The 21493-nt window shown below is 38.9% G+C and overlaps 1 protein-coding gene across 9 annotated transcripts in view; it reads right to left on the bottom strand.

The window, feature by feature from the left end:
• Nucleotides 1-4464: 4464 nt before the first annotated feature.
• ADAM29 (ADAM metallopeptidase domain 29) overlaps nucleotides 4465-21493 on the bottom strand; it is a 57453-nt gene continuing 40424 nt past the window's right edge. For 8 of the 9 annotated variants that reach the window (XM_078366238.1, XM_078366237.1, XM_078366235.1 and 5 more), the window contains 2 exons: nucleotides 10354-10475; nucleotides 4465-9202 (listed from right to left, as the gene is read on the bottom strand). In XM_078366238.1, coding sequence (XP_078222364.1) covers nucleotides 10366-10475 — 110 coding nt within the window. In that variant the 3' untranslated portion in view covers nucleotides 4465-9202; nucleotides 10354-10365. The remainder of the gene's footprint in view (nucleotides 9203-10353; nucleotides 10476-21493) is intronic. The other variant, XR_008479970.2, reaches the window with a different exon arrangement.

A 21493-nucleotide genomic window follows, 5' to 3' on the forward strand; every position in this document is an offset into this window, starting at 1 on the left:
TGTACAACCATTGCTACTGTTGGACTTCAGAAATCCTGTCATCATCACAAACTAAATCTCTGTACCTACTCAACAATAACTGTATTTTTTTCTTCCCCCAAGTCCAGACAACTATGATTTTACTTTCTGTCTCTATGAATTGGACTACCCTAGGTAACTTAAATGAATGGTATCATACAGCATTTGTCCTTTTATGACTGGCTTATTTCACTTAGTAAGATATCTTTAAGGTTCATCTATGTTGTAGCATATGTCTGAATTGCCTTGCTTTTTAAGGCTAAATTATATTCCATTGTATGTATATACCGCATTTTGTCTACTCATTCATGAATGGACAATTGGGTTGCTGCCAATTTCGGCAAATATGAACATGAATGTACAAATATCTGTCCACATTTCCATTCTTGTTTTCCTGTACGCCCAGAAGTAAAATTGTTGGATACAATGATAATTTATTTTTAATTTTTTGAGAAACAAAATAATATTTTCCATAGCAGCTGCGCCATTTTACAATCCCACTAGCAGTTCACATAAGTTCCAATTTCTGTATCTCCTCCTCAAAAATTAGTGTTTGATTCTTGGGATATTAGGCATCCCAATGAGGGTAAAGCTATATCTCATGTGGTTTTGATTTGTATTTTCCAAATGATTAGTGACACTGAGCATCTTTTAATGAGTTATTCAAGATAACAGATGATCATGAGTATGTTTTCTTTTAAAAGATATGTTTTATTTAGTCCTGCATCCATTTTTGAATTAGGTTGTTTATTGTTGTTGTGGCTATTGTTGAGTTTTGTGTGTTTGCTATATATTTTGGATATTAATCCATATTCAGAATATGTGATTTGCAAATATTTTTTCTCTAGATTTGCTTTTATACCTTATTGAAAATATCCTTTGATGAAGAAAAGTTTTTAATTTTTATGAATTCCAATTTGCTTATTTGTTCTTTTGTTGCCTGTACCTTAATTGTCATATTCAAAAACTCATTGCCAGTTCTTATGTTATGAAGCTTTTCTCCTATGTTTTCTTCTGAGTGTTTTGTAGTCTTAGCTCTTGCAGTTAGGTCTTTGATCCTTTTTGTGTATTGTTAGATAAAGTTCCAATTTGATTCTTTGCATATGACTATGCCATTTTTCCAGCACTATTTGTTGAGAAGACCACCCTTTCCCACTTGAATAGTCTTGGTTCTCTTGCCCAAAATCATTTGACTGTATCTGCCTGTTAAATATTTCTCTAAACCAAATTTATCTCTTATTTTCTCTTCTTGGTATGCATACATCTTAAGACAATCTTGATTCATCTGAACTAAAAATAATGTTCTTAATCTTTGGGACATATGCTCTGGTTTACGTGCTTTGTAGTTTTTTTTAAAAAAACAGAATTTCTTAAATGGGTAAGCTCAAGAAGCCAGCCATCTGATGCTGAAGTTTTCTTTGAAAATGGTTTATATGAAGATGAATTTTTTGAGGGAAGAATAAATAAATGAACAATTAGATGTATGTGTTTTCAGTGTTTTCCACAAAAGATTTTTATAGTGTTTTGAGTGTTTTCCTCACGGGATTTTTTTACTTTTATATCATAAGTATTCAACTAATTATAGTGAAAAAATGAAAAGCCTTGTTTTTCCTTAAGCTCTTGAATTCAAACTATAATCTTACCCTATTTATAAATAAATACAGATAATTTTTACCAATAATTTTCATGGAGGATTTGTTGAAGTAACCAAAATCTATTAAACACACTTGTGTTGACAAATATAAAGTATTCGGTGTTCTATTAAATATTTAATTCTCTTATGACAAAACTTTCCTAAATACTTAAATTATTGGTAAATCCAATGATATAATTTGCAAAATTATTTTAAAAGTGTTAATAACAAATAGCACAGTTCTATCTCAATGAAATAACTACACACTTGTGATTATAACCTTAAGTATAATCTATTAAGTAATTTTAAATGCCAGTTACTTCAGATGTTACAATTTACTCAAAATCAAAATGTCAACAGTGCTACATGTCAAAATGTCAACAGTGGTAAATTACTGTTTGACGTAAATTATGTGATTGATTTGTTATAGTATTTCAATCTAGATTTTCTTGGCAATAAACATGTTTACTCCTAAGAAATAGACTGTCTAAAAATTTGCACGTTTCCCTATCCAAATGACTTCTTTGCTTTTGTTTTCTTAATCATATAGCTGAAAAATCTAGCAATCAAAGCACAGACAGGTCTAGGATTGAGATCAAGCTCTTGCCCACAAAACTATGGTAACCATTTAATTTTATATATAGTTCCAATAATAAGAACTTTATAACTTGAAGGAATTGGAACCATAATTCCAGTTTAAAGGTATGAGGAGTAATGCATTTAGAAATGTATCCTCTACCACATCTACAAACAACATTATATTTGTGGATGATACTTTAATGCTTTGTTTTGTTTTTGCTTTTGCACTTCTTGTCTTAATTAAGATATTTAAATGGCAAATAATTAGATTCTATTTTTCGCCTCTGGACTTTTCTCAGTCTGCTTACATAATTTCCAAATTCATTTGATGTCTGTGGTATTTTGTGATAAATTATAAGGGAAAAAAAATCAGTGGATTGAGATTGACAGCAAGTGACACAGGAAGGGGAACATCACATTCTAGGGCCTGGGGGGTTTGGGACTAGGGGAGGAATAGCAGGGGGTGAGGGGATTGGGGAGGGATAACATTAGGAGAAATACCTAATGTAGAAATACCAATGGATGCAGCAAACCACTACCATGGCACATGTATACCTATTTAACAAATCTGCATGATCTGCACATTTACTGCAGAATATAAAGTATGATAAATAAAAAAATTTTTAAAATAAAGTCACTTAGAAATGGATAATATAGTGGCATGTATGTCAGTGAGATGGTTATCTGGAAGGGGATGCCTGGCAGAAGGAGTGTCAAATGCAAGGGTCCCTGGACAGGAATGAAATTACATTGATAATTACTAGAATGATTTTAAATGATCAATACTGTTTCCTGCAACCTCTAGTTTCTTTGGCCTCTGCAAATATACAACTTCATCTCCCTCAAGTTAAGGAGATTGTCAAGCTCAAGTTGAGCTTTTACATGGGCTGTTGGTGAGGTACTCCCTCAAGCAGTATGTGAGGGCAATTACAGGGCACCGTTCATATTTCCCCTTTTTCTTTCCCAGGTGCCCTTTCCTGCATTGTCTGTTATGCTGTCAAACCTTCCATTTGGGCAGGGCTCAGTAGAGACAGCTCACTCACTACCAGCTTGGGCAGCTTGAAGACCAGATTGACATCATCTGAAGGCTCTCTTACAGGTTTGAAGGTCCTAGGCAGGACCTAACAGCTCGGACCTCAGCTGTGGTATCTGGGGCTCCCACTGAAAGAACTATACCTGTCTCTATGGCTGCTTGGCATTTTCATGGTGTATTGATAGACATCAAATGGTGAGTATCCCAGGGGGAAACTTTTATGACAGCATAGAAAGTCACATAGCATCTTTTCTGTTTTAGTCACAGATCCTCATAGACCCAAGATCCTTCAAAGAAAGAATGACAGTGTTACATAAAAGAAGATGATAATATTGGATGGCATTGCACTTTTCATAGTCCGTACCTAACCTAGGTCCACGTTCTTGTCCCACATCTGAGAAGAATAAGTATTATGGACATCAGATAATGAGTAGAATAGAATTGATTAATCAAATGAAAAGCTCTTAGCAAAGAGAGAGGGCTGGAAAGCAGGTTTCCAGAAATGGGGCTGACTTTTGTGTTTTTTATCTGGCAGAAGTCAGGACATTTTCTCTGGATTTTGCCCAAATAGGAGGTGTAAAGTTCCCTCCTAAGGGTGATGCATGAGGTTGCCCACAATGACTTCATGTTGTTATTACCCATGAATACCTAGGCAAATGCTAATGCCATGTTAATAAAATATAATGAGCTGGTTTAAGTTAAGAACATTTAGGTTGATTTGTTGTGCCTGTGCCTAAGTTGGGACAGTCCATTCTGAGCAGCATCCTGGCACAAGGGGAAATTCTTAACCACATTTCACCATAAGCTGCAGAGGCAGTGCAGGTGCCATCTTGGTTGTTTCTGTAACATTGCCTTTCTCTGTCCTTATCCTGAGGCCCACCCTCTTTATATGCCTAACCAGCCCCTAACCGCCTCCTCTTTCAAAGGGATATGTTAGTACCGCTATAATTGTAAAATAAAATATTCCAGTGAAATAGAAGGTAGTTTCTCTTTTCTCTCTTTCTCATTGCTATTATAGTTAATTTTTTGTTCATGAGGTAACATTTATATTAAACATTTGGACAAATTAAGATTCACATATAGTTAGTGTCTTTAAAAATCACTGGAATATTGAAATACAAAAATGTATTTAATTTGAGGGATTGGTTACATGCATTGTAGGGGAGCAGTGTTCCAAACTAGAAAGGTTTAGAAGTGCTTCTTTTATTTTTTCATTTAACAAACATTTACTTATTCTTACAGGCTGTAGAAGACCCTAAGGCCTTTATATTAATAAGTACTACACATGTCTACTTTAAAAAAATTAATAGTTTTTCACAATAACATTTCTGAATTTGAAGTGAGTGGTTTCAACTTAATGTGGCCCTATTTTTGTGTACACTGGTTTGTTCACTGCAATTTCAAATCCTTCAAGAGGTGCTTCTCGGAATCCCTAACAATAGTAATTAAAATATCCAAAGTTCACTTTTCTTTCTTTAATCCCATTTCTCCTTATTTACCTGTACATATAGCAGTGATTGGAAATAAGTTGATTTTGTAGTTAAAAAAATTGATAGGAAAAATTCTTGTAGAATCATTTTAAAGACTTCTCTAATTTGTACTGGATTCCATCTTGATATGATTGCTTGCTGTGTCAAAGGGAAGGGAATATGTTAGATCATATTTAACACTGCCACATTAAAACTTTTGTTTACATTTTATTAGCTAAACCTTTCAATTTTCATTTAAATGCCTCCTTGGGCTGGGCATGGTGGCTCACACTTATAATCCCAGAACTTTGGGACACCAAGACAGGCGGATCACTTGAGCCTGGGAGTTCTAGACCAGCCTGGCCAACATGGTGATAACCTATCTCTACTAAAAAATACAATAAAAAAATTAGCCAGGCTTCATTGCATGCACCTATAATCCCAGCTGCTTGGGAGACTGAGGAATGAGAATTGTTTGGACCAGGGAGGTGGAGGTTGCAGTGAACCAAGATCGTGCCACTGTACTCCAACCTGGGCAACAGAGTGAGACTCCATCTCAAAATAAAAATTAAGAAATAAAAAAATAAAAATCTCATTGGCCAGTCTGATTTAAAGGAAGAACCCAGAAATACAAGTCCTAGAAATATTGATTAATGATACTAATTACTACCACAGGATATCTCTTAAACTATTCAGTTGTGCTACAGTTGATCTTGGTTACAACCTAAAGAAGACAGGACTGGCCAGAGTAAATATAAGCCTGAGATTTTACACTTATAGTTATTTTCCATTTAAATGACACATTGCTACATGTTGGGTTCCCTGGGAAGCAGACTCTGAGACACAGTTGGGATTTAGTGTGAAGGCTGTTGATTAAAAATCGTTCTACTGCTGGCCATGGTGGAGTGCAGCTGAAACCACAGCTGTGGGGAGGCTGAGGTCGCTTGGGTCTAGGGGTTCAACACTGCAGTGAACTGATTATGTGAGTTCATTGCAGTATTGAACTGCAGTGCCTATGAGTGTGAGATCCCATCTCTTAAAAAGAACAGAATTGGGCAAGGCATGGTGGCTCACACCTGTAATCCCAGCCCTTTAGGAGGCCAAGGCAGGTGGATCACAAAGTCAGGAGTTCGACACCAGCCTGACCAAAATGGCGAAACCCCATCTCTACTAAAAATACAAAAAAATAGCCAGGCGTAGTGGTGCACGCCTGTAATCACAGGTACTCGGGAGGCTGAGGCAGGAGAATCGCTTGAACCCTGGAGGCAGAGGTTGCAGTAAGCTGAGTTCGTGCCACTGCACTCCAACCTGGACAACAGAGTGAGACGCTGTCTTAAAAAAAAAAAAAAATCAGAATTGCTCTTGGGCTCAACATCTGAAGAAGAGAAGAAAGAGATCATGCCTTAGAAGCAAATCAAGCAACAACACAGGTTCAATGACTGATAGATAAAACTATCTGCTGACCACACTGCAAGAAGTAAGAAGCTAAGTCACGTCCTTCCCTGATGCTATTATACCTCTTTCTTGTGTTTGCCTTTGACTAAGAATAAAATGTAAAATTTTCAGAGGAACCTACACATTTTGTGTGTGTGCATATAAATGTGCACAACTTACTCCATTCTATAACAAATTGTAATGATTTGAAGTACATAGATATGTATCTTAGACTTATAATTTGTAAAGGAATTTGAAAACAGAATCTCCATTTTTTATAAGTATAATATTAAAGATCTTAAGATTGTCTATTTTCTCATCTTTGCATAAAATAATATGTTTAAGTTGATCTAATTTAATAATATGTATTATGTAAATAAATGTAATCTACTGATTGTATCAGAGGTAGTAGCTCTCCTGGCAGGTCAGTTCATTCAGCACTATGGGACTTACTCCTTACTCAGTCAAGAACCTTCAAGCTAACCCTTTTAACGACTGAGATAGAGTAAAGATGGGGCTTAACTTCAGCTCACCCTACAGGAGCATTCTTTCATGAATTTCCAGTGATGACCAAACCCACACCATACCATATTGCTAAGAGCCCTTTTACTTAAAGAATTCCAGGAACTGGCCTTAGAGATAACAAAGGTTGCAGAATGTCCCACCTCAGGAAGGAATGCTGAACATTGATTTTCAGTGTTATTCCCACTGGTCACATCATCACGTGGCCAGTTATGCTCAGTCAAGATAACTGTGGCAGCCTGATAATACTGACCTGATACCCTACCCCTCACTTGCTTTGCGCAACCCAGCCTGCATATATACCCTACCCCTGATGTCAGTTACCTTGCTTTGACTCATAAAAAAAAGCCCTACAAACACTCTTTGGAGAGTTGAGGAATTCTCTCCTTTATGCTTGGCTGTAGGCTCCAATGAAGCCATGTGTGGGAAAACTCTTTTGGCCTCATGTCAGTTTCTGTTGCATTGAGAGCCCAAGAACCCATGGTCAGTAACACAACCATTTTAAGCATTAATTCCATGTTTACCCATGGGAAACTCTCAGGATGCTAAAACCTCTTTTCTCAAAATTCTGCTGACTAAATTCTCTGTCAATTCTGTCCAGCTCTTTTTTGTTTTCCTGATTTTTCTATGCCCCAAAACAATTTCTTGAGAGAAAAAGGCAGATAATTGGTCTTTCACTCAATCTTGAAAAGAAACAGAAGATGGGACAACATCTCGCTCTAAGGCAAGATTTAAAGTGTCTATGCTGTATTTAGCCATAAAAATGGTTGTTTTATTCTTCAGTATACTCCATTCACTCAGTATTTTTAGTTAAAGGATGCAAGCTAGGTTGGAGAACTGCCCATCTAGCCAATTAATTTCCAAAATTAGACTTTATGGCATAAGACCTATTTTCAGCTGGTTACTTTGAGTGCTTTCAGCAAGAAAAATTTACATCTATGAAGGAAATATCTATTTGTAAGGGTGCCTTCATCTGTACAGTGGAATATGACGAGTACTAAATATTAGCAATGCTCTCAATAGAGTGCACATTGACTTAAATCTACGTAACAAGCCTTATCTTTGTTTAAGGTGCATTTTCTGGCCATCTTGTCTTAACTGGGCTTTTTCTTATGCTCCTCTTTTTTGCAACAGGCAAATGATGATATTTAGGCTTAAAGTCTCAGTTCTGCACCTTTGAGATGTACATTTTCTACATGACCATACCTAAGGGCTATTCCCTTGGAATTCCAAATTTAGAGATGATGACTTAGAAGAAGAGAGAGAAAAATTTTAAAAAATCACTATTTGGAAACTGATGAATGAAAATTCTAAAAGTTAATTTTTCCCCCTTCCTTTTTCTTTTTTTCAAAAATACAAGTAAAGCATTTTGGCCAAGGGGTCTTATTTCATAAGCCAGAAAGAAGAAACAATCTAGATACAGGTATGATTTAATAAATTAGTGAGTTTTGTATTATTATACCTGTCCATATGTTTATATATGATATATATGTGTGATATTGATAGCAGCAGGAGGCAGAAAAATTATAGGCAGACAGGGGCAGTTCCCTGGTGAAACCTGATCTTCAAACCATAGACAGTTTAAAGCCTGAAAGCCAAACTTCAGGTCTTGAATAAATCCATGGACCCAACTGAGAACCTCTCTTCCTTTTTGGCATGCTTTCCTCTGATTGATCTCCACTTTTTACATATTTTACATAGACCTACCCTTCCCTAATTGTTTTTTAACACTGTCCTGGACAGCTCTGAGTGGTGTCTTTGTTTGAGGCATTTTTAAATACTCACAAGCCAATCAGCACACACTCCTTCATCTGAGCCCATAAAAGCCCGGATCCAGCCACAGTTGGAAAGAGACCACCTGACTTCTGCTAGGGGACCACCCTCATGTCCCATCTCTACGGAGAGCTGTTCTGTTGCTCAAAATCTCTTTTCCACCCTCTTCACCCTCTAGTTGTCAGAATGATTTCATTCTTCTTCGATGTGGGACAAGAATTTTGGACGCTGCCAAAAACAGGTAGAAGCAGGCAGCACTGTAGCCTACTGCCCCACATGATTGGAAATAGCAGTGGGGCTTGGCTAGCCCCAGATCCCCAGGCCAGAGTGGGGCAATGGGACTGAGGTAGCTGTTAACAAGCCCACTCAGGCTGCCAGTGGAGGAACTAAAAGAGTTGTTAGCACATTGTAACACGCCCTCTGGGGCTTCAGGATCATGGGCATTGCTATTTGGGTGCCACCACGTTTCCCTCATCTGGATGCTGGAGTCCACCATGGGAGTCACTCACAACATGCCTGATCCAACCCAAGCCTCATATAGAGAGAACTCACTCCTGTGCCGGCACTTGGAGTGTCCACCACGCTTGCTTACACATCCACTCTTGTCGGGGTCTGAGCACGGATCTCACAGTAAGCTTGGAATCTGGATTGGAGTGCAAGACAGGCACAGACCGGCAGGCTGAGTAGGCGGGTTGCCTCCTGTAGCCAGGCTGGGACTGAGTGAGTTCCGGACAGAAGTCTCTGGGCAGCAAAGCAGCAACCAAAAAAAAACAAAACCCTGCATTAATATTGTCTATATTCTTATGATAGTGCCAGAATTAAATTGTAGAAGAGATTCTGTTTAATTGGCTTAAAGGAAAACAAGCACATTTATAAACTAAATAGTTTCTCAGAAAAATGAAAACTAACTCCCAAATTTTCAAGTATATGTGTCTTGGGTAATCTTACATAAATAAAAATGTTGTTGTTTTAAGAGAGACATATCCTCAGTGTTCTCAGCTTTAAATATAATACAACCTCTTTTACCTAGGTTTCCTGATAAAAAGCTCATCTTATCATAAGGATAAAATTTTTCAGCAAGAAAGTTAAAATGATTGCAAGCTATTTAATGTCTCATCTCTATGAATAATTTAAGCATAATTGTTTTAATAAGTTGAGCTAAATAGATGTATGCAAAATAAAATTCCTATATGAAATATGTCCTCCCTGTACCAGAAGGTTTTAACATTTTTATCACCCAGAATGGAAAGTTGAGGCTATACAAACATTGATTCTCATGCCTAGCCCAAAAAATCCTAAGACAGATATATTTTTCCTCATCTACAGTTCCTTATCAAAGACACTTTGAACTGCTAGTAAACAGGTTTTATGCCACACTGACAAATTTTACTAGGAGAAAGCACATGTTTCTTGAAATTATGATTCATAGGTTGTTGATCTACAAATTGCTACCAAGAAAGATGGTTCAAAATTCCTGGCTTCCTAGTGTTCACTGAAAACTAAGGTTACTAAGGGTTAAGAATTCTAATTACTATATGTAAATAAAATTGTTAGAAATGAGAAGGGAAAAAAGTCTATATGCAAGTATAAAAGGGATTTGTGTTTTTATACCCAAAAACTATAAGGTATGAAAATGTTTTGTTAAGGGAAGAAGAAAATAATTTTTCTCCTAAGGTAAAATGACTGGTTCTAAAATGACAAGAGGGAAAATGTAGGATAAAACTGAATGGACAGGCCAGGCACGGTGGCTCATGCCTATAATCACAGCACTTTGGGAGGCTGAGGTGGGTGGATCACAAGGTCAGGAGTTCGAGGGTAGCCTGGCCAACATAGTGAAACCCCGTCTCTACTGAAAATACACAAAAAAATTAGCTGGGCATGGTGGTGGGCACCTGTAATCACAGCTACCCAGGAGGCTGAGGCACGAGAATCACTTGAATCCAGGAGGTGGAGGTTGTTTTGAGCTGAGGTCGCACGATTGCACTCCAGCCTGGGCGACAGAGCAAGACTCCGTCTGAAAAACAAACAAGCAAACAAACCTGAATGGATAAAGGAGTCAAGAGTTTGTGAAGGATGAATCTCATGAAAGGAATTTTATGTATGATTTAGCTAGATGAGCTCAGAAAGGAATTAGTTATAAGTTCTTCTAAAAAGGGAATATTAACACCCAGAGTACACTGATACAAAACTAGAATTTGTTCCCTTGCATTAAACAACAAAGTTTTCTTGGAATTTTGGTCTGCTCTTTAAAGGAAATTATGAAAGGGTTTTCTTTATCTTTTAGTTAAATGGCCTAGGCCATAGAAAACAAAGATTCTGTGTTTTACTAAGATAACTTCTTGCACTTCAAGTAGTCTTTACTAGGTTTTTGTTGGCTTGAGAAAACTGTCTTCTCTATTGAAAGAACTAAGATTGTTCTGCAACTGGCTTTCCGTATTTGTCTTGGAAGTCTTTAAATTGTACTTTGATTAAATTAATGACGATCGCACACAGTAGCCTGTGATCCTATTTTGATCCAAGTTTTCACGTACTTCATATTTTTGACATACATTCAGAAACCAAATTGAAATTAAGTATTTTTTTTGACCTCAAATTAACCTCGGAAGTTTTTAGTGCCTTTGGAAACATCAAAAAGAGATCTGTCTTTGTGGAGAGAGACATTAAGCTAATTTGGGTTATTCTATATATTAAATTATGTGAAAACATTGCCAAATAAGTAAGTCCAAACATTCTTTGAATTATATTTGTATAGATGTGTTATTATGTGTTTCAGAAATTACACGTATTTCTTAGAAATCTACTCATACTATTGTACTGGATAAGTATTCCCAGAACTCTACTGAAGAGACTGATTGACTCGTCAAACTGCTAACCAAAAATCAAGTGTAACAAGAGTGAATTATATACTAAGGAAATGCATTGGCTGATTTTTATGCTAAGTCAGACAGTACTGAAATTGTTATGAATTTTATGATACAAATTCAAGTCAATTACCTATAATAACTATTTAATAAACAGTGCTGCATTCCTGATATGGAGGGGAAAAAAATCTGGCATTAAAAATATGTAAATTCAATGTTAAGTGGACACTCATGGCTGCCTGATCTTTCCTGACTTTTTAAAGTTTTCACTGTTTAAGACTGTATGCTCTGATTCATTACGGAGTAGAGATGATACAAATCATGAAAAGAAATGGTGAGGTGACTATTCTGAAATTGCTGAAGCGGGTTATAACTGGCGTTTGGGTTGTCAAACCTGTAATTCTGGTAAGAACATATCCTCAGCTGATACATTTTCACCACTTACTGGATCACTTGAACATTTTACTCAATTGCCAACTTTGATGCTTTTTGTCTGTTTGCATAAAAAGCTGTCCTATGCAAGAAGGCTGATGCTATAACAGAAGCAAACCAATTACTAGAAAATGTGTTTTGTTTATGGGGCATGCCAGGAGAAATCTCCAGCAATGAAGGTATTCATTTTGCTAGAAAAATAATAAAGTGTTAAATAGCGTATTACAAACACAATGGCATTAAGCAAAGCCAGCTGAATCGAATGGCTGGCCTTGATCAAAGCTACTACTGATGGATGATCCACTAGAAAATATAGATTGATCCCTTGTGAAATAATTACTAGAAGGCCTATGCCCCCAATAATTGAACTTCATCTATCTCACACTCATGAACTCTGAAAGGACTCAATATTGCGAGACTTTAATGGATTATGCCAAAGTATATTTTCTCCAGGTAAAAGCAGCCCTTTAGGAACTACCAGCAGATATCTGCTAGATCATTCATGATCTAGAGCCAGCCAATCACAGCTGGGCTTCAGTTAATCACAGGGTGCCAACTGATCAGACCATGTCCACATAAGGCATATGCCTTATGATATCATGCCCAAATAAGGCCAATGCCCAGCTATAACCAATCACTGTGCTTCTATAGATCAGTAACTGTTTTTTTTCTACAATTACTGCATAGCCATGTTGCTGAGTAGAGGTCCCTGAATCTCTCTCATTTCTGAGTGCCAATAATTCATGAATGATTTGTTCCTCTAATAAACTCTGCTAAATTTTATTTGTCTGAAGTTTTCAATTTAACATAAAAACAATGTGCAGACTGAGAGCTACAGCTACTGCCAAGGTGAAAGCTTTTACTGAGCCAATACTGACATGAACAACTATGAAACTGTTATCTCAGGTTTCCAGTCTCCCTCTAGCTGCTCCATTGGAAGACACTAATAAGGAGAGGACTGGCAACGGAAAGCTATATTGTATCAATACCCATCCTTCTTATGACAAAGCATATTGGAAAAGGCAAGGAGTTTGAAATTGGGAGACAGCACATGTACACACATCATCCATGAGCCCTGCCTTGGCCTAGGAAACATGAGACTAATTTCATGAAAACTAAACCACTAAAATTACTTAAAATTGTGTAAAGTATTAATATTCTAGTACTAACATTTTCATTGAATGGCTAATGTTTGTGATTCTTAAATAATATAACAGATCTCTGAAAACATTTTTTCAACAATCTCTAACATACCCAATAACATTTCTTCTGCCAGGTCATTAAAAATTAACAGATGAAAATTTTCATTCAGAATTGTGTTTATTTTCTGAAATAGTATATTTTTGCTATTTTTTTGATAAAAGTTTAAACATTTTGCTCTTTGTTCATAACTGAAAGTTGAACATTTTGCATTTCTTTATTAGGTGAAGTTCGAACAGTTTGCTCTTCTCTCTTAGGTGAAGTCTGAACAATTTGCACTTTTTTAGATGATTTTTTTTCCTTATTGTTCTTTTCTTTCTTTTTTCCATGTATCATTGAAAGCAAAATTAACAAACAGCAAAACAAAAGAGAAAAAGGAATAAAAAAATTACTATCAAGAAAATCCTTTTGCACAACGCTTTCTTCTTGGAGTGGGGAGGGCATGGGCCACTATCAACACTATCTCCAGTGCCCTGTATCAGACAGTGAGTATTTTCAACCTTTGGTTTCAGTGGCACTAATGTTTATAGTTGCAGATTCCTCTAATACTTAGAAGAACAAGAGTTTCCAAAATGATATGAAGTCACTTCCTGTCAATGTATACTTGTTCTGGACCATACCCTGTGCTATTTTTCACTCCACCAATATCAGTTATTGTCGTGCCCCGATGAAAGTCAGTTTTGTAGCAGGTGACACCACTGATGTGAATTCAGTGCACAGTAGAGTTATCCCTCAGATGGAGAATTTCTTTCACATTCTCACACTGGACTCTCCCACGCAAGATATCTGAGACATTATATCTTACACATTCAGCCTCAGATACCACAGTGACCAAAATGGTCACCTTGGGTATTAATTTCTCTGTAGGAACTCTGATTTGCACTGTTTGCTTTCTTGCTAAAACTGTGTCTACACAGTTTATAGTTAATACATCCCTTTTCATAGCAGTAGCCACTGCCCATCAGTGGATCCTCTTCTACACATTCTTAACTTCTGGACAATTATGTGAATTTTTATTGAAACACTATGAGATAACACATTGGTTGTTCTCTTCTCTGCACATATTGCCCGATAGCATGAATTAGCCATTTTTGCATCAAAGCCCAGAAGCCCAGGCAGCCCCAGATTTCACGGCGTAGTTTGCTAAGCAGCATGGATATTTTGCACACAATTGTAAGGATGTACAGTCACACTTCTCTCCTTCTTCAACAGCTCCATTCCCACAGCACTCCTCTGTGATGATGTTCTCTGGATTTGAGTTACACAAATCATGCTTAGATGAAAAACCTGACCAACATAGAATAATTCCTGTGTCTGAATAGACTTGTCTTCGATATTCTTTTTTTTTTTTAAGACAGGGTCTTGCTCTGTCTCCCAGGCTGGAATGCAGTGGTGCCATCATGGCTTACTGCCAACCCCACCTTTCCAGGCTCAATAGCTCAATGCCCATCTCAGCCTCCTGAGTCACTGGAACCACCACACCTGGATAATTTTTGTGTTCTTTTTTTATTGTAGAGATGGTGTTTCACCATGTTGCCTTTTATGTTCTTGAAGACAGCATGCATATTCCATGACCACAGCAACAATCTTTACCATCATTCTGCATACCAAACATATGACCTAACTCGTGTGCCAACAGCAATGCGAATGATAAAACTTCAGGACCTTGGAACTGTATAACTCCACAATTAAAACCAATATTACAGGTTGAACCAATAACAGTATAGGATAATAATGTACCCTGTTGATCCTTTACTGCAAGTTCTACACCACCATCAGATATGAAGAAATTTAAACTATTTATTTCCACTTGCAAAAGTTACGTAAGAATACATAGGTCACCTGCTGTCAGTTTATTTATTTCAGACCTCAAGTACAGTTAAAATCATGTTAAGTTCTATTGCAATATTAAACAACATTTACTTTGTTGGCAAAAACTATTATTTCTTCCTGCCCAAGAAAGGTATTACTTTCCAAATAATGAATAGAGTGTTGTCTACCACTATTCCCAGTTCAAGAAAAAATGTGTGTGTACTCCAGCCCTCATAGCCACTTTGCTTCAGAGTGGGAATATTACACTCTCAAAATTTTAATTGTCTTATTATATCTTCTGTTAATCCACATTTCATGGTTGGGAATTGTGTCTCCTCACTACCCATCGTTTTTATACCAGATGCTCAAATGTGGCAGAAAGCCGTTTGGGTGTAATTTCATAAGCAATGGAATTTATCTGTAGCATTCCTTGAAAACCTCCAAAACAATTGCTAATAGCAACCAGGGATTCTGGATTCTTTTCCACAAAAACCGTGACAGCAGCAGTCATTTCAGACAATAGGGTGATTGTCAAGGAGAGCACTTTGGTCTGTGCAGGTGAACAGTGGGAGGTGTTTGGAAATCAAAAGCCTCTTGACTCTGACGTGGATAATATGTCTCTTATTTCCAAATTGCAAGCTACAGGAGAGCCAGCTTGAAGGATTCATACCACTACCAGTGCTAGTTACCCTCAGGGTTATCGCGACTTCTGGGGGGCTGTGGTCTTGTGCCCAATCTGGGCCCATCCAAAAAGGAACAGAAACACCTTCTGTGAGAGCAGCAGGAGTGTGATCCTCATATGCAGCAGGGTCTCACCTGCAGCCATTAGGGAGTCACCATGATGGAGCTATGAATGAGAACAAAAGGGAGGGGAAGGCAGGAGGCAAGATTGGTTTGTCTTCCTCCTTTGGTTGGTTTTCTGCAATGCTGACCCTTAGTGGTCTGTTTTCTGGCAGTCCATCTATCAGAGCAGCCAAATTAAAAGACAAAAGAAAAAGAAAAAGGGCAGACACGTAGGTGGTGTTATAAATAGGCCAGGGTGAAGGAGAAGCAGGAAGGTATGGGTGAAGATGGATTAGTGTTTGGCTCAACACGTGACTCAATAGATAATACTACATTGGCTTTACTCTTAAACACTAGTGAGGCAGACTCAGACTGTATACTAAAGAATGACAATTAGCTGCCAGTTGACAAATCCTGAACCCAGATGAAGGACACATGGATTAATTGTGCTATTATCAAAATATATGTATATGTGTGAACATTTTCATAAATATTTAAAAGGAAAGGCTCTTAATCTGAAACTGAACATATGTCTTGTTTTGATGAGGAAATCTTAATTTATACATACTGAATTGGAATAAATATCAATGTTCTTCCTTTCAGTGTCAAGTGACACATTATTTAGTTGCATTACTCTGGATAGATATATAAAAAATACTTTCATATTTTTTCATGTTTTTTAATATATACTTCCATGCAACAAATAATTATTTGTCATATCTTTGCCTCTTCCAGTCAAACTACAAAGTATCAGTTATTCTTTACAAAAATAGTGATGGGTATCTTTGTGGAATAACACAATTAACAATAGTGGAATTGAATGAGGGAGTACCATGTGTCCACAGATAGACGTTACTCAAAGATGTTTATATTTAGTTATACTCTTAATAAAAACAACCGTTTTCAAAGACTTTGGCTATGCAAAATGGAAAGGAAATCAAGCAGAAAACTTCTAGATCAAATGGAAAAAAGAGTAATTTAAATTATCAAAACAGAGAATCATGGCCCCTCAATCAATTTCCAGACCCCAGAGTCCCTTGAATGAAGGGGAGGCTGGGTCCCTTTGAGGAAGGCTCCCACTACATTGCTGACAATTTATGCAGTGAATCTTCCTCCACTCATTCCCCAAGGAGACCTTTAACCCTTTACCATGGTAACTGTGCATTGGAGAATAGGAAGTGTTCAGACATTTTGAGGACTACTGGACACCACGTCTGAGCTCACGTTGATTCCCAGGGGGTCCACAAATGTCATTGAGTCCTCTAGTTAAAGTACGGGCTTATGGAGAGGCCAGGTAATTAATGGAGTTTTAGCTCAGGTCCAACTTACAGTGGGTCCAGTGGGTCCCTGGACTCAGCCTGTGGTCATTTCCCCAGTGCCAGAATACTTAATTGGCATAGACATTCTTAGCAGCTAGCAGTACCCCCATATTGACTGCCCGACTGGGAGGGTAAGTTCTACTAGGCGGGAAAGGTCAAATGCAAGCCATTAAAACCTCTATCTAGAAAAATAGTAAATCAAAAACAATATTGCATCCCTGGAATGATTGTGGAGATTAGGGCCACCACTAAGTACTTGAAAGTCGCAGGGGTGGTGATTCCCACCACATCCCCGTTCAACTCACCCATTTGTCCTGTGCAGAAGACAGATGCATCTTCGAGAATGACAGTGGATTATGCTAAGTTTAACCAAGTGGTGGATTCCAGCTGCAGCTGCTGTATCAGATGTTGTTTCATTGCTTGAGAAAATTGAAACATCTCCTGGTATCTGGTATGCAGCCATTGACTTGGCAAATCTGTTTTTTCCATTCCTGTCCATAAGGCCCACCAGAAACAATGTCTTCAGTGGGCAAGGCCCGCAATGTACCTTTACTGTCCTGTCTCATGGGTATATCAATTCCCCATCTTTGTGTCATAATGTTATTCAGAGAGACCCTGATCACTTCTCACTTCCACAAGACATCACACTGGTCCATTACATTGATGACATTATGCTGACTGGATCCAGTGAGCAGGAAGTAGCAAACGCACTGGACTTATTGGTGAGATATTTGCATGCCAGAGATGGAAAATAAATCTGACTAAAATTCAGGGACCTTCTACCTCAGTAATATGTCTAGGTGTTCAGTGGTGTGGGGCCTGTGGAGATAACTCTTCTAAGGTAAAAGATAAGTTGTTGCATTTGGCTCCTCCTAAAATCAGAAAGAGGCACCGTGCCTAGTGGGCCAATATTTGTATTTTGGAGGCAACACATTCTTCATTTGGGTGTATTACTCCAGCCCATTTATCAAATGATCCGAAAGGCTTCCAGTTTGAGTGGGGTCCAGAACAGGAGAAGGTTCTACAACAGGTCCAGCCTGCTGTGCCACTTGGGCCATATGACCCCACAGAACCAATGGTGCTTGAGGTGTTAGTGGCAGATAGGGATGCTGTTTGGAGCCTTTGGCAGGTGCCTATAGGTGAATCAGAGCAGAGACCTCTAGGATCTTGGAGCAAGGCCCTGTCATCTTCTGCAGACAACTACCCTCCTTTTGAGAGAAAACTTTTGGCCTGTTACTGGTTTTGGTGGAAACTGAATGTCTGACTATAGGTCATCAAGTCACTATGTGACCTGAACTGCCTGTCATGAACTGGGTGCTTTCTGACCCATTTAGCCATAAATCAGGTAATGCACAGAAACATTTCATTATCAAATGGAAGTGATATATATGTGATCAGGCTTAAGCATGTCCAGCAGGCCCAAGTAAGTTATAAGGAGAAGTGGCTCAAATGCCCATGGTCTCCACTCCTGTCATCCTGCCTTCTCTCCCCCAGCCTGCACCAATATCCCCATGGGGAGTTCCCTATGATCAGTTGAGAGGAAGGGAAGACTAGGGCCTGGTTCACAGATGGTTCTGCACAGTACCCAGGCACCACCCAAAAGTGGGCAGCTGCAGCACTCAGCCGCTTTCTAGGACATCCCTGAAGGACAGCCGTGAAGATAAATCTTCCCAGTGGACAGAACTTGGAGCAATGCACCGGGTTGTGCACTTTACATGGAAGGAGAAATGGCCAGATACGTGATTATATACTGATTCACGAGCTGTTGCCAATGGTTTGGTTGGATAGCCTGGGATTTGGGAGAAGCATGATTGGAAAACTGGTGACAAAGAAATTTGGGGAAGAGGCATGTGAATAGACCTCTCTAAGTGGTCAAAAACTGTGAAGATATTTGTATCTCATGTGAGTGCTCACCAACAGGTGACCTCAGCAGAGGAGGATTTTAATAAGCACGTGCATAAGATCCCTGTTCTGCGGACATCAATCAGCCTCTTTCCTCAGCCACTCATCATCAACTAATGGCCCCATCAACAAAGTGGCTGTGGTGGTAGAGACAGAGGTTATGCGTGGGCAGCAACCTAGACTTCCACTCACCAAGGCTGACTTGGCTAAGACCCCTGCTGAGTTCCCAATTTGCCAGGAGCAGAGACCGAAACTGAGCCCTAGATTTGTCACCATTCCTTGGGGCAATCAGCCAGCTCCCTGGTGGCATGTTGATTATATTGGACCTCTTCCATCATGGCAAGGCAGAGGTTTGTCCCCACGGGAACAGATACCTACTCCCAAATATGGGTTTGCCTATCCTGCACGCAATGCTTCTTCTAAGACTATCATCCATGGACTCACAGAATGCCTTATTCATCATCGTAGTATTCCATACAGCATTGCCCCTTACCAAGGCACTTACTTTGCAGATAAAGAAGTGTAGCAGTGAGCTCATGCTTATGGAATTCACTGGTCTTATCATGTTTCCTATCATCCTGAAGCAGTTGGATTTATAGAATGGCCTTTTGATGTCACAATTACAATGCCAGCTAGGTGACAATACTTAGCATGGCTAGGGTAAAGTTCTCCAGAAGGCTGTGTATGTTCTGAATCAGCATGCAACATATGGTACTGTTTCTTCCATAGCCAGGATTCATGGCTCCAGGAATCAAGGGGTGGAAGTGGTACCACTCACCATCACTCATAGTGATCCACTAGCAAAAATTTTGCCTCCTGTTTCTGTGACATTACATTCTTATGCCTAGAGGTCTTAGTTCCAGTGGGAGGAACATTGCCACCGGGAGACACAACAACCATTCCATTAAACTGGAAGTTCAGATTTCCATCTGAACACTTTGGGCTCCTCCTACCTTTAAGGCAACAGGCTAAGAAAGGCGTTACAGTGTTGACTGGGGTGATTCACCCAGACAATTAAGAGGAAATCAGTCTGTTACTCCACAATGGAGGTAAGGAAGATTATGCATGGAATACAGGAGATCCATCAGGGCGTCTCTTAGTATTACCATGCCTTGTGATTAAGGTCAATGGGAAACTACAATAGCTTAATCCAGGCAAGACTACAAATGACCAAGACCCTTCAGGATGGAAGCTTTGGGTCACTCACTCCACCAAAAAACAATCAAACAAACGAAAACAACAGCAACAAAATACACGATCTACTGAGGTGCTTGCTGAAGGCAAAGGGATGACAGAATGGGTAGCAGAAGAGACTAGTCATCAATAGCAGCCATGACCACATGCCCAGCTGCAAAAATGACAACTGAAATTGTCATGAGTATTTACTCCGCCTTTTGTTAAAACCATTTTTGTCCATTTTTGTGCATGTATAAACTTGTATTAAGAAAGTCTCTTTGGCCGGGCGCAGTGGCTCAAACCTGTAATCCAAGCACTTTGGGAGGCCAAGGTGGGCGGATCACAAGGTCAAGAGATCGAGACTATCCTGGCCAACATGGTGAAACCCCATCTCTACTAAAAATGCAAAAATTAGCTGGCATGGTGTCACGTGCCTGTGGTCCCAGCGGGAGGCTGAGGCAGGAGAATTGCTTGAACCCGGGAGGTGGAGGTTGCAGTGAGCCAAGATTGTGCCACTGCACTCCAGCCTGGCACCTGGTGGCAGAGTGAGACTCTGTCTCAAAAAAAAAATCTTCATTTTATTTCCTTTGTCATGTAATATGTGACATAATATTTACTGACTTCATATCACCATTCAAGTATTGTTAATTTTATGTAATACTAGTTGGTTTGGGGATTGATGCCTTTCCAGTTGTCTTATGTTAGATGCAATTATGACCTTATAATTGTCTTTATTTGAAGACTATATATGACCTCAAGACATGTGTATGGGTTCAAGTTGACAAGGGGTGGACTTGTGATGGTTAATAGTGTCAACTTGATTGAATTGAAGGATAGAAAGTACTGATCCTGAATGTGTCTATGTGGGTGTGGCCAAAGGAGATTAACATTTAAGTCAGTAGGCTGGGGAAGGCAGACCCACCCTTAATCTGAGTTGCCGTAATCTGATCAACTGCCAGCACAGCTAGACTATAAGCAGGCAGAAAAATGTGAAAAGAGACTAGCCTAGCCTCCCAGCCTGCATCTTTCTCCTGAGCTGGATATTCCTGCCTTTGAACATCAGACTTCATGTTCTTCAGTTTAGGAACTCAGACTGGCTTTCTTTGCTCCACAACCTGCAGAGGGCCCACTGCAGAACCTTGTGACTGTGTGAGTTAATACTTGAGCTATATATATATATATGTACATGTATACATACATATACACCTGTGCGTGTGTGTGTGTGTGTTGGGAGAAGCAGCAAAGGAGAAAGGACTTACAGAGTGCCTACATAAATCGGTTATGAGTAACATACAAACGAGGAACAACAAACCACTGAAGGCCGCAGGAGGCCTCTGAGGAGGAAGGCCTTTCCATGCATCATGTTACAGTGCAGGGTGACCTAGGCTCTACTACCTAAACATTGTACTCAATGACATAAAACCCCTTCATAGCACTATGATGTAGCCAGACTTGTAGCTTCCTTCTAAGGCCCACGTTCTACCAACTGCACATAGATAATAAGCTAAAGATAACCACATGTTCTTATTTTGTGAAACTCTCAAACT

This window comes from Callithrix jacchus, chromosome 3 (genome assembly GCF_049354715.1).
Source record: "Callithrix jacchus isolate 240 chromosome 3, calJac240_pri, whole genome shotgun sequence".
Classification (NCBI taxonomy): Eukaryota; Metazoa; Chordata; class Mammalia; order Primates; family Cebidae; genus Callithrix; species Callithrix jacchus.